General features: G+C 31.9%; 1 protein-coding gene across 1 annotated transcript; it reads right to left on the reverse strand.

Moving 5' to 3' along the window:
- Window positions 1-1,907: 1,907 nt before the first annotated feature.
- LOC127737721 (uncharacterized) lies at window positions 1,908-14,412 on the reverse strand. Its single transcript, XM_052248581.1, has 7 exons — window positions 14,052-14,412; window positions 11,765-12,082; window positions 9,051-9,252; window positions 8,332-8,471; window positions 6,920-7,087; window positions 4,068-4,196; window positions 1,908-2,790 (listed from the first exon to the last, which is right to left on the reverse strand). The coding sequence occupies exons 1-7, from the start codon at window positions 14,131-14,133 to the stop codon at window positions 2,348-2,350; spliced, it is 1,482 nt and encodes a 493-aa protein (XP_052104541.1). The 5' UTR covers window positions 14,134-14,412; the 3' UTR covers window positions 1,908-2,347.
- Window positions 14,413-14,669: the final 257 nt, after the last annotated feature.

The raw sequence follows: 14,669 nt of genomic DNA on the forward strand, positions 1-14,669 counted from the left end.
TTAGAAATAAGTACGAATGAAGTCAATTTATGTGACACAAAGGAACACGGCAATGATTCGAACACACCGAAAGATCGAAAGGAGAAACGTGTATCAGTAGACCGAATCAGGACTTGGACTACAGTGAGAACTTGAACAGAAAATCGAACGTTAAATAAACGTGACACCGTATTATAAACTGTGATTTTAAAGTTTTAATTTTTATGATGGACTTTGAAGTTAATTCCATTTTTATTATTTTCACAAAGAGACTTTAATTATTTTAGAAGTTGTAAATTTTCACTTTTCATGGGCCGGAGAATGTTGGAAATAATGCACAGAAGAATACGTGACCGTAACGCGGTATTATTGTATATCTAACGTCGTTTACTTATGACGTTATCTTGTACTTCAGTCATCAATACAACTTCATACAGTTTAGACGTCTTTATTGTTATACATGCAGTTTTAGTAAAACCTCTTTACGATAGTTAGCAAACTTGATGAACAAATTGTGTAAAATTGTCTTTAAAGGGCAGTGACTCCTTAAGGGGTCAATTGACAATTTTGGTTAGATTAACTTTTTTGTAGATCTTACTTTGCTGAACATTATTGCAGCTTACAGTTTATATCTATCTATAATAATATTTAAGATAATAACAAAAAACTGCAAAATTTTGTTATAACTACCAATTTGGTGGCAGAAACCCAACAATGGGTTGTTCGATTCGTCTGATAATTTCAGGCCAATTGAACAATTTTACCCCATGTCAGATTTGCTTTAAAAGCTTTAGTTTTTGAGATATAAGCCAAAAACTGCATTTGACCCTTATGTTCTATTTTTAGCCATGGCGGCCATGTTTGTCAATGGATCAAAACTTCGGATACATATTATAAACAAGATACCTTAAGAAACATTTAGTTAAAGTTTGAAGGTAATTGGCCGAGTAGTTTCAGAGGAGAAGATTTTTAAATGTTAGCAAACTTGATGAACAAATTGTGTAAAATTGTCTTTAAAGGGCAATAACTTCTTAAGGGGTCAATTGACAATTATGGTCTTATTAACTCTTTTGTAGATCTTACTTTGCTGAACATTATTGCTGTTTACAGTTTATATCTATCTATCATAATATTCAAGATAACAAAAAACTGCAAAATTTCCTTAAAACTACCAATTTAGTGGCAGCAACCCGACAATGGGTTGTTCGATTGGTCTGAAAATTTCAGGGCTGATAGATCTTGACCAATTGAACAATTTTATCCCATGTCAGATTTGCTCTAAAAGCTTTAGTTTTTAAGATATAAGCCTAAAACTGCATTTGACCCCTATGTTCTATTTTTAGCCATGTTGGCCATGTTTGTCAATAGATCAAAACTTCGGATACAATTTATAAACTAGATACCCTAAGGAACATTTAGTTAAAGTTTGAAGGTATTTGGCCCAGTAGTTTCAGAGGAGAAGATTTTTGAAATAGTTTACGACGACAGACGACGGATGACGACGGACGCCAAGTGATGGCATAAGCTCACATGGGGCTAGAAGGGCCCCGGTGAGCTAAAAATATGGGTGGGCCATTGGAAATAACTATTTGCTAAGAGAAAGACGAACAAATCGCTGTAATCTTCAATATGGCACTGGAACGTTTTAAGGAATGCGGTAAAGTAGTCACATAATCCCTTAACCATTTTGAGGTCAACATATTGTCTTCAAAATTAGACGAACGCCGAAATGTCATTTGTTAAACCATGAGACGTGAATAAATTTATTACATTCTCAAAGTCCGCCATCACAAACTTATTCTAAAATTAAAATACAAAAAAATAATGAACGATATTTAAAGAAAACCACTGACTAACTTCCTGACTTGGGACAAACACATACACCTGATGTGAAGTTAATATAATTACTTTGATTTATGAAAATCCCCCTTTTCAAATTTTTGTTTATTATGAAATATGAACAAAATCTGAAAACAAGTATTCTTTCAGTTTCACAGTCACTGAAAATGAAATACGGGTCATGTGACCTCCATCTCATGGCACATAGACAGTTTTTCCAAAATATAACTGTAAGCCTATTCAAATGGCGGTATGTTTATAAATGTCAGATGATTGGATGACCACGAACATGTTGACGTGAAGGCATTGTTACTTCGATAGTATCCTTAACATTGTTGAGGTGAACTACACATGAATGTACACGTGAACATGATGAACATGCATTTTTTTGAGATTTTGTCCATGCAAACGGAGTTATATCTTAGAAAAACCACGAAAACACCATTTATATATATAAAAACAATTCTCGTAGAAGATTTATATTTGAGGATTGTTATTTAGGGTTTTTGCAAATCAATTTCCTTAAAAACTATACAGGTTGGTTCATACGATCAGCCAATACTTCATCCTGTTGAGTGTTACATACTATAAGTTTGTTCAGTGGTTCTGTATCTTCAGCCCCTTGATGTGTTTGTCCCTTTTTAGTTGAACAACACCAAACATTATTCTCGGTCTGCCTTGGCATCCGAAGTTTAAGTTTACAGAAGAAATTTTCCTGCCGGTATGTACTACAATTGTGATCGGGTGGGTATTTGATTCTTACAAATGTTCTGTCAGTTTCTATGAATTCAACTGGGTCTCCTTTTCTCGAAGTTTTTTTTACAACTGTAACAAGATTTGGAATGAAGTACTGTCTACTTGCCACCAAACTTTCAAAAGTGTTATTCGAATTAACTATTGAATATTCCGAAGGATAAATAATTATCAAACTCTTACTGTCTTGTGCAAATTCTTGTACTTTCTGCCATATAACTGTAAATAAAGCAAGCTTGTTGATTCATTGATTGATTATTTGTATGTTATTTAGGAGTGCAAAAATATTTTAAATTCTCATACAAGAAGGACAAAAAAATGAAATACAATGTTCTATGTTAGTTTTAAAATACATATGTATATGATACAGTGAAATTGTAAAATCCATGAAATATTCAGAGATTTTAAAAAATCACTATGTTATGTTATTTTGTAAAATTCCTGAAATTATTGCTAGGGATTTTGTAAAATCCCTTTTTTACTTTTTAAACCACATAGATGTCATGCATAAATTGGTAATGTTTTTTTTTCTAATATAGACTTTATTTTTTAACATTTATACCGGTTATTTTATTTTAATACAGTGATTATGAAGACATTGACTCGACGTTTAAAACGATTACAAAGTTCTAGAAATCTAGAATGCAATTAATTATATAAAATATTAAAAAATATTTAAAATTTCGTATAGTATTTGGTGTCCGTGTTAACTTCCATGCCATTACAATATCCATTATGTGATTTTAACAAAAATAAGTGACAAGAGAAAAAATATGAGATTAAATTGATCTATTTTGATTCGATGATTACCTGTCCATTACAGTGCATGCCTAAGAATAAGTATTTTGATCCAGGTATCTTCTCCAATTTTCCCCTATTTTGTTTTTACTATTATAATTTATTTTGTGGGTATAACGTATTTTAACTATGCAGTTCACGATTATAAAGACCGCATCTTACTAATATTTAGATATTTGCAAATTTCAATTTATTCTTATTCTTAGAGAGTCTGTGTTAAAAAAATCTTGGAATAGCCTAGATAACTAGCACCCATAGTGTTATTAAAAAGAACCATGTATGTTTACTAAATTTCACGAAATAAACCATTACCTAAAGACTTTCTGAATTATCGCTCCATTTAAATGAAATCAACAATTAGAATTTTATGTTGAAACAATATTTAAAGCTCTTTATAAAGCAGGAGTTTCGTAGAAAATTTCAGAATAGCTTGCTAAAATATTAATGTGAGGGAAAAATGAAAATCAAAGTTTTCGCTCAAATTCTTGTACATAAAAATCCGAAGAACATGGTATTTAATTTGGAGTGACCTAACCTAATCAAATCTTTTGATTATTCCAAACCCCAGAAATTCTAGTTTTTTACAAAAAAACACTTATTTTGCAAATTCACTGAAACATATACGTCACACATTTAAATTTGTTTATTAAAACGGAACGACCCCAAAAATGTGCAGAAATCAATATATTTGATCTTACCAGTTCCACCTTTAATGCTGCCAGATATTTTAACATTATAACCGTCTGATTGTAATTTTTGTTGAATTCCTTCCGCAAGTTCTATATCCTCGTCTTCATGAAGGATAAATGCATGGTAACTTTTCGTACCTAATTTAGAATAAAAATGAATAATGACTGATCACAATTATGATAAATTCACGATTTCAAATTTTTTTTGGACTAAATTTAAGCAATTTCAATAGATAATACCATGCCAACAATATATATCATCAAATAAATTAAGAACATCAACAAGTAAAAACCGCTTATAAAAGACGGGTTGCGATAAACAATTTGCTTGGCATAATAAAACAAAATCTAACAAGAAATGATTGTAACAGGATGCCGTTACAAAGTCTCCAAAACGAAGCTCCCATAATTCGTCATTCCCCTGGTCGCCTGACATTGGGCAAAGTCCAATAGTCCAAATTGGTTTGGTCCAGTAAAGTGATATGCATAAGTGACGCCTAGGGACTGACCCTGTATGTCATTCAAATCTTCTTAAAATGGCGAACAGGAATATATATGGTTTAGGGGTGGGGATCTCGACCATTTACAAGATATTAGAATAATAGGGGTGGGGGGAAACCCTTGAGACAGACCCTATATATCATTCAAATCTTTTTGACATGACGATCAGGAATATGTATGGTTTAGTGGTGGGGATCTTGACCATATACAAGATATTAGAACATTTGGGGAGGGGAGGGGAACCCCTGGGGACTGACCCTATATATTATTAGAATCTTTGGAACATGACGAACAGGAATATATATATGGTATAGGGGTCGGGATCTCGACCATTTACAAGATTTTATAACATTGGGGGTTAGGGGACCCCTGGGGACCTCTCCTATACCATTCAAATCTTCATGACAAGACAAACAGGAATATAAATGGTTTAGGGGTGGGAATCTTGATCATTAACAAGATAATTGAACATATTCAAATTAGTTTAAACATATTTTATTTGTTCAAGTACAAATTGGATAAGACACAAGTCAAATAGACTTATGAAGTCTTCTCCATTCAACATTTATAGCAATATAATACAAAATATATGTATGAGCATGCATGTATAGAATGGTATATCTATTTAATATATATGGATTTATGTCAAAAGACAGAAAAGTGAAGACAGAAAGAAAACAATAATACAGAAAAAATAAATATATAAAATAAATAAATGAATATTTAGAAAACAAAAACAAAAAATAAAATACAAATTAAACAAACAAAAATACAAAAAAAAGGAAGACTTTTACTTAGATGATGATGTGTGTGCGATCATGGTTTGCTATCTAGACAATTAGAAATCTTTCCGAACTTTTAATAAACTCGAAGACATTTTTGAAAATGGTTTGGTTTTGCTCTAGAGAAAGAAGACAACTACCCGAGTTTAGTAGTTTTATGTTAATTTTACAATCTTTTGGAAGCCAGCGCAGACTTTCAAACATTTTATTTCGTATGTCTGAATATAATATACATTTAAAAAAGAAATGATAGGAATCTTCACGATTAACACCACAGCGGCAAGAAGGGTCAGAAATAATATTGACCCTGTATAGATCATAGTTTAAGGATGATGCAAAACATCGAAGTTGGGTCAGAATAATTTTCAGTTTTCGAATTCCAAACTCATATTGCTTCGGTACAAATATGTTACTCTGAGGGTAAAGTTTTTTTAGTTCAGTTTTAAATTTATTTATTGATTCCGCATCACGAGTTGAATCATCAAGATTATTCCAAAGACGTTGATGGAATAAATGAATCATTATTCAAATGACAGGGGTCGGGATACAACCTTGGGACTATCCCTGTTTATCATTCAAATCATCTTTGCATGACCAACCATAATATATATGGTTTAGGGGTGGGGGTCTTGACCACTTATAATATATTAGAACTTTCTCAAAGGGCAGGGGGTCGGGTGACCCCTGGGGACTAACTCTGTATTTCATTTGATGTGCTTTATCATGACAAACTAGAATATATATGGTTTAGGGGTGGGGATCTTGACCACTTACAAGATATGAAAAATATCTGAAATGGCAGGGAGTGGGGGCTACCCCTTAGGACTAACCTTTTATTTCATTTAATGTGCTTTATTATTTAGAACATTTTCAATCATAAAGATTGTGTCTTTCACTAACTGTTTTCAAGTTATAATCATTTGAAAATAAAAAAAAAATAAAAATCCCATAGGGTTCTATAGTAAACCCCTCCTTCCTTTTTGCCCCTCAAAGTACCCCTTTATAAATCCCATTACACAAGCAAAACCCTGATTGCACCACAAGACATGTTAGTTAGTCTCACATCTCGTGAAACCCTTAGTTAATCTAACAAGCGATTTTGGAGAACGGATGCGGACAAGTTCAAATTTAAAGAAGCGGCGGAAGAAGAAGAAGAAGAAGAAGAAGAAGAAGAAGAAGAAGAAGAAGAACTGAGAAAAAACAATAAGTCTTTCCAAACTTCGTTTGGGAGACTTAAATATTGAAAATAAAATATTTATAAAGCGACAGACTCTAGTACGGGGATGTAATTTTTGATATGACATCGTTGTCACAAGTAAGTCGTGACTGGCATATTGAGCAACATTTATTATTTTTATTAGTAGATTGATAATTTGTCTAAGAAAACTGTAGTATGAAATAAATCTGAAGACATTGGCTCTACATATTTGGTTCTTCCACCATCAAAATCTGTTAACATTTCTGAAATGCAATATATTTTTTTTTGGTCAATGAACACATTATTGGCTCTTGCAGAAACAGGGTGAATTAAATGTTACAAATTATATAAAACAGAGTTTTTGATAAAATAAGATTTACCTTGGTCCATTAAATGCCAGTAAGGTATCCGTGAAAGGATAAACAGCTTTATTCTGAAGTAAAACACCGTAGTGAAAACAAATACCAGTGTCAATATTACAACACACGGTGCAACTATTCCCTTTACTTCCTCCGCTGTTATCCAAGTCATCTTCGTTATTTCCACCCCTATAAATTACAAACACGAATTATTTTTTTAACATTCAGGATCTTCTTGAATGAAGTCATATTTGTAGATTTTATATTTGATTAGTATATCAATTAAAGACGGCATTCTTGAACAACGTGAGATGTATAGTAAGACAACGTAATTCCAAGTACTTGTTTGCAACTTAAACATATGCATACCTTTTGTAATACAAAAAAACAGCTTTCATATTTTTGGCTATGTTTCATAACATTTTTGGTATGCTTGCTATTTTGAATTGAAATACAAAGTAAGAAGTTACCAAGACATCAATGAAATTAAGCCCAAAAGCAAAACAACTTTGACCAAAAGAAAAAAACGAAAATAGAAACAACAGTCAACAAACATCACACAAGAAACCAATGACAGACCATCACGTTTCCCGCCAAAGACTGGGGATACATTACGGAGTTCCGGAAGACCGGCAGATCCAGCTCTGGAATGGATAACAAGCCCTACTTTACATTTCCATTTTCTACAGAAGGAAATGCCTATACCAAGTAAGGAATGTGACAGTTGTTTTCCATTTGTTTGATGTTTGAGCTTTTGATTTTGCCATTTGACAAAGGACTTTCGATTTTAATTTTCTTTGGAGTTAGGTATTTTTGTAATTGTACTTTTTACTAGTGATGCCCATTTTTTTGTGTATGACGAATAGACATCTATAACATAGATATTCTATAACGGTCAATTTGATTAGGAAGAACATAAATAATTTTTTCCCACTTCGAACTTTTTGTGCAACAGCTTCCTTGAAAGCAGCAATCCTCCATCAAGGATTTCCTGAAAGGAAACACAAGGACTGAAATATTGTGTGAATGCAAGATATATATGTTGTATTTATATATTCATAACTTGCATTTAATGGTACGAGACAGGTTTAATCTGTGAAAGAGGACGAAGTCCGCATTATTTTCGTGATACATTTTGGTTATCAGATATATACAAATGTGGGAAATGGAATGCTTTGCAACATTACAGCCTCCATCTACAGCGTGAATGCGCAAGTGCAACTGTTGTAAAAAAGTTAGCAGTTTTTGTCTCACTATTTTATTATTGATTTTTATATTGATTTTCTTTTTATTGACTTTCTTACTGTTCTGAGGATTTCGTCCTCTATAAATGTATCCGTAAACCTTGGTGACAAAATGCACTATGAAAGTCACATCAAAACTTTTGTAAATTGATTCTAGAATATAATAAAGATAATACTTGTATTACTTACTTGCTTCTTTGAGTTGGACAATAAATATTTTATCCCCCTGAGGATAAGCCGACGTTACATAACAGGTAAAATTCTTTTCAAAATCTTTCTGTTCAATAGTTGTTATTTGAAAAACGGATTCTTCAATGGTGTGTTTTGACCTTGGAAATATATGTAAACCAAGTCAAGTAGCTTCCAGTTAACATTCTTCCTGATTTCTATCTCAAATTTTAAAGTCTCAAGTTCTGTGTGTGTTGCATTTTAGTGTTGAGTTTCTGTTGTGTCGTTGTTCTCCTCTTATTTTAGATGTTTTCCCCAGTTTTAGTTTGTAACCCGGATTTGTTTTTTTCTCAATCGATTTATGAATTTCGAATAGCGGTATACTACTGTTGCCTTTATTTAAAACCAGTACCGTTCCAAACTTACCGATTTGTCATTATATCCAGTATGCGGCGTGTTTGTGACGTATCAAATTTCAATAAACGTAAAATTCCCATTACTAAAAAATATTATAGCAGGGATATAGGTATATAGATTGATCAACATTTCTACTAAATTTGATCACAAACATATAAATGAGGAAGTTTGATACCACTTGCAGTGACCAAATAATAAATGTTTTTAAGATTTCTTAAAATTCAGCAAAGGTTTTATATGAGTTCAGTAGAAGTGATATTTTTTTTATATTTTCAGATACTAAAGTTCATATTATAGGACATTAAAGCCAAATAAAATTATACCTGTCTACCTTTGTTACATTATATCTTGGAAATAATGTGTCGTCATCCAAAGCGTCCCATTCTTCATCATACCATGATACATCTTTAGCAGCATCTGGAGTGCATCCAAAATCACCAGTGCAAGTAAAAGTAACTGTTTCGCCGACACGTCCATACTGTGTCTTCGGCCCATAAGCTTCTGGTTTGACTCTGTCTACACAAGCTATGTTTAACATTTTGATATTTTTTAACGTAAATCTCTAAAACGGTGTTTCTCAAGAAAAATTAATAAAAGTATGAACATTTTTATTGACACATGCAATTGATTTTATTCCCGTTCACATACCATACAACCGACCGTTATTGTTTTGTTTGAAACCCGATGAATACGATCATGCACAGCCACATACTTGAAGAACTTACCAGGAATTAAATATGTTTTTCATTGGATTTTTTCTTAAAGTTCCTGAATTGACCGGAGTTTACATTTTTATATTAAATAGACAGGTGTAGTATACATTTTGTGTTCTTAAAATAATGAAGATAAGTGTTTTTATGATGTTTTTTTATATAGATGTAAGCAAAATCCGTCCTGTTTTTCAACAGTCAGTGAAGATATGGGCTAAGGTATTTCATTAATAAATATAAAAATTACATGAACAAAATCATTCTTTTTCGATTTCAGTACCATTATATTTAAAATGTATACGAAGACCTGGGATACATCATATGTGTTCGTATTTACGGACGGATATTACATTTTTGTCAACGGATATGTTGTAAAAAAAAATATTCAACTTAGTTAATTCAGTCTTGAAAATTGAACATACCATCTATGGATTTTGTTTCTTTAGTATTATCAGTTAAATCGTCAATAAAAGGTAGGTGAGTATTTAAAAAGCAACGAATATCATACGAATTTAAAAACAGCTGTTTGGTATTTTTCACACGATTGTCTATGTATTGTCTGTATTAATCCGTTCATCTTACCTCATGTATACCTTTTGGTCATATAGCTCCTCACATTTCTACTTACTTTCACATCCCCAGCTTTCAAACGTTTATGGTTGAGCGTTCCTGATAAAGGTGAATCTATAAAAGAGCTTCGGACGAAATTTATAAAATTTTGATTAATAACTATAAATCGGATTTTGTTAATGTTTTAAGGATCGTTTTTTATGTGAAGCTGAATGTTCTCATTGTACTGAACATTAGGGCACATTTTTTTCTAGATCCTTTTCTGTGTTCCGTACTTAATGATTTTCTTGTTCTTGTTCGTTTGCCTATAGGATTGTCTGATATCATTTCTTAATATTTTATTTATGTCTTTGAAATACCGGTAAGGTCTGGAACACATAAGGTCTTTTACCGTATTTTAAACTAAGGGTACAATCATTAAATAATCTTGGGTGAGTAGGATTTTGATACAGCATGAAAATAATTATTATGACCAACAATTTTGGAAATAATTGCGCATGATATTTATCAAGTATATTGTCCAAAAAAAATAATAAACATCGTGCCTCACAATGATTGAAATATTGTTAAAACAAAATATCCTCCTCCCTTCTTCCCAAGAAAATTTGATGATCGTCCACAACTCCAAGAAAATCAGATGGTCGTCCACTACCCTGATTATGATTCACGTTTGTTATAAAATAATCATGACCATCAGTTAGGAAAAAATATGGATAAACCACGAGCTTAAGAAAAACGGTCCCAAAAATGTTTTTTATATATTATCTTTTATCAAAATTAACCAGTCAAATTCAAATTACATTTGTGGGATTTGGGAATGTCACTTATTTGACGATTTTTTTTCTTAAACTTAAATCTGTTTTTAAAATATTTATGACAAAACAAATCATAACTTCCTTTAGAGTAAAGGCAAAGTACATACTTTTCATCCTTAATCTATTTTCGTTGTTTATTAAATGAACAAAACAACGTCAGGGTTCACCTGACCTTTATTCATTTTCTGGTTCATTGATCAGCATGAAAACTTCATTACTTGGGCTAGTTTCTCATTACTGCCAGTGATGTGCAAACAATATTTTTATATATCTGCAGAAGCATTTTATGGCTTACATGACATGGTTAATCCGACATTCATCATATTTTATAGCGTAATATCAACGTTAAGTTTTTATAATTAGGTAAATTTCTCAGTTTGCTTAAATTTCCAATACATATGTGAACTACATTTTATCTTTAGAACTATTTTTAGGTTGCAATATTCATCTAGCAGAAATCGCCTTAGATTGATCTCATTTTCAATGTCAATATTAGGTTTTATGATACCCGTATTAGAACCTCTACACTGAGCCTCTACATCGAAGGCTTTCAACATACTAGCCACTAATTATCAAATAAGGAAGCGAGATATTTAACTTACCATTTTTTGTGTGTGCAGAAAATGCCTATACAAAGACAGGAATATAACAGTTGTTTTCCAGTCGTTCCGTTGGTTAGAGTAGTCTTTGATTTTGTTAGGTTTTATAGATTTCCCCCTTTTTGAATATACCTTGGAGTTCGATATTTTTGTAAAAACTTTGTTCAGCGTTTTATGGTCTTTCGTTTTTTGCAATGTCGTTTTTAGTTTTACACTGACTTATGAATTTTAAATGTCCCCTTGGTATCTTATGCTCTTTTTGGTACATTTTGTCTGATATTTTTTAAGTATCAATTGCCAAAAGATTCTTTTCATATTATAACTATTGTTTAAGACGACTTACAGTATACTTCTATTTTGGTACTGTGATTTGCAATAACATTATTATCACTGGAGAGTGCTGTACACTTGTAAATCCCTTCGTTATTCCAACCAATATCTATTATCTGAAGGGTCTGGTTTTTATCTTGAAGTGAAGGTTGATTGTCCCACATATTGTTGACATGAAACCAAGGGAATAGTTGCCACTTAAATCCGTCCTTTTTCTTGAATTCCCAAATTATTCTATCATAGTTTCGAGCACAGCAATAAATCTTTTTATATTTTCCCACTCTTGCATAATCAAAATCAGCAATTCTGTCTCTTATAAAAATCTCAGACGCTGTAACAATTGCATCATTTTATCAGAAAAGACATGTATTCATGGAGGTCTTCAAATACTTTGTATTTGGAAATTAATTTCCTAGCCAATAAGCATACATAGAAGTGTTAGCCACCCATAACTAGCTCGTTTACTTTCAATGTTAAGAACTTGACTATAAATCTTTACTTATTTCCCTACTTTTATAGATGTCATAAAAAGATGGTCATATTATGTTTTTGTGTGTGTAATACGGCTTTCTATATGAATTTTCATACTATAAATGTTAAGCGTACCGGCAAATGGTGATCACAGAAATATGTCAATGACCAATACAAACACTTAATTGGTACCGTTTCGTGCTATTATTGATAATATTGTGCATCTATATGAAATGAGAAGGTATGCTGTGACGTTTGTTTAGCCCTTGATAAAAAACGAGGTGCAACATTATTACCAATGACAAATCCATCTACATAAACCAAATGACAAAGGTGTAAACAATTATAGGTCATCGTAATATCCTCAACAATGAGCAAAATCCATACCGTACAGTAAGTTATAAATGGTTCCAGGATGATAAAATGTTCAAGCAACGGTCTGATTTATGCTACAAAAATGAACGAAAACAAATATGTCAGACAGCAACCAATGGCAACCACAATATAACATGTACCTGGCTAAGGATAAGTACATAAAGAATGTGGCGAATTCAAGCATCACAAAGTTTTGAAAACCTATAAATCCTATCAAAACCAGGCATTTTTCAGATGTTTTCAAGGCAGTAGTCGGTCAAATATAAGTAACAATACTAGTACGTGTATTTTAAATGCCTTACTTATCTGCTTTAGGCCTACAAAGGGTTTGCATTTATGCAAAAACGGACAAAATTGTCCTATTTAGAGATCTCTCCATTAATATCTAGATATACACAATAACCTGACCTTAAAAAATGTTTTACCCAAAATGACAGAGATGGTGTAATTAGTGAAACGTATTTAGCATAGGGCTGTTCCTCATATTTTGATTTTACTCAAACCTTATTTTTGCTCAAATGTGTCGATTGTGACAAAAAAAAGAATTAACAATAATATCAAACTCTAAGATAAAATCAAAAAGGGGGAAGTCAAATCAAATATTAGAATATATCAATCAACGGAGCGAATGGAAAACAACTGTCATATTTCTTAATTGGTACAGACATTTTCCGAAGAAAATGGTGGATGAAACCTGGTTTTATAGCTAGCTAAACCTTCCACTAGTATGACAGATGTTTATAATTGTGTTATACTGACAAAACTAAGTGAGTAGCCTTAACAGACATAATTAGTTAATGCGACACTAACAGCAGCAAAAATCGTGAAAACACACATCACACAACACAACTGACCGTAGAATTCAAACAGACATACAAAGAAATCTGACAAAGACGCATAAACAATTATTGTAGTTGATAGTAAATCCGACAAAGACACACAAAAAGCTTACCAATAACAAACGTTACAGGATCATAAATCATGGCCTTCGAAAAGGACGCTTTTGTAGTTTATTTAGCAGATTTGATCATCATATAAAAATAACAAGATGTGGTATGATTGGCGATGAGACAACTCTCCACAAGAGGCCAAATGACACAGATATTAACAACTATAGGTCACCGTACGGTCTTCAACAATGAGCAAACCCATACCTCATAGTCAGCTATAAAAGGCCCCAGAAATGACAAATGTAAAACAATTCAAACGAGAAAACTAACGGCCTGATTTAAGTACAAAATAATGAACGATAAACAAATATGATACACAGCAACAAACGACAACCACTGAATTAGAAGCTCCTAAATATTTATTTATCTACAAAATAAAGATGATTTCAAAGAATTTTACTATGTTTGCATTTTCAGGTGTCAAATAATTGCTCTGTCTAACCCTACCATTTAAAATAAATGCTATTACATAATCAAAATAAGCATGTGATGTAAGCTACTCACCATTATTTGTTATATTTGCCATCAAAACACAGGACGAAAACACGTAGTCAATTAAAACAAGCAGCAATGTAGCGTAAATCATCTTAGATGCAGTATTCTTTCTTGAAGTGCATTACGTATGTATTATATATACGTGTGTAGTAAATAACTACGTTTTCACTTATCCATGATTAAATTCCAAATATAGTACAGTGGTTTTAAGAAATTCTACTGTTATACATCAACGATTACCTGTGTGCATTTAAAAATATGTCAATGTAAAATGCATCGATAACTTTATTTATCTGTCGGAAACACACTTCAACGTACATTCATTAAAGGGGAATACCATTGAAATAACCGTTCGAGAAGTATTACATACACAAATACATATACACATACAAAACCCACATCATCAAATATGATTACAAAATAAATATATATGTACAAGTCAAAAGATCTTTATAAAGATAGTAATCAAGATATTAATAAAAAAGATTTGTTGGTCGGTTGTTTTCTATAGACTCTTATATACATTCTCAACAAAAAAAGTATTGGACCACTTGTTTTATTTTAAATTCATAAAAATAGTATTAACATTGCTCTATGACAATCTTCTATAGCAGCCATGGACTTAAG

The sequence above is a fragment of the Mytilus californianus genome, unplaced genomic scaffold (assembly GCF_021869535.1).
Source record: "Mytilus californianus isolate M0D057914Y unplaced genomic scaffold, xbMytCali1.0.p SCAF_4, whole genome shotgun sequence".
In the NCBI taxonomy this organism is placed as follows: Eukaryota; Metazoa; Mollusca; class Bivalvia; order Mytilida; family Mytilidae; genus Mytilus; species Mytilus californianus.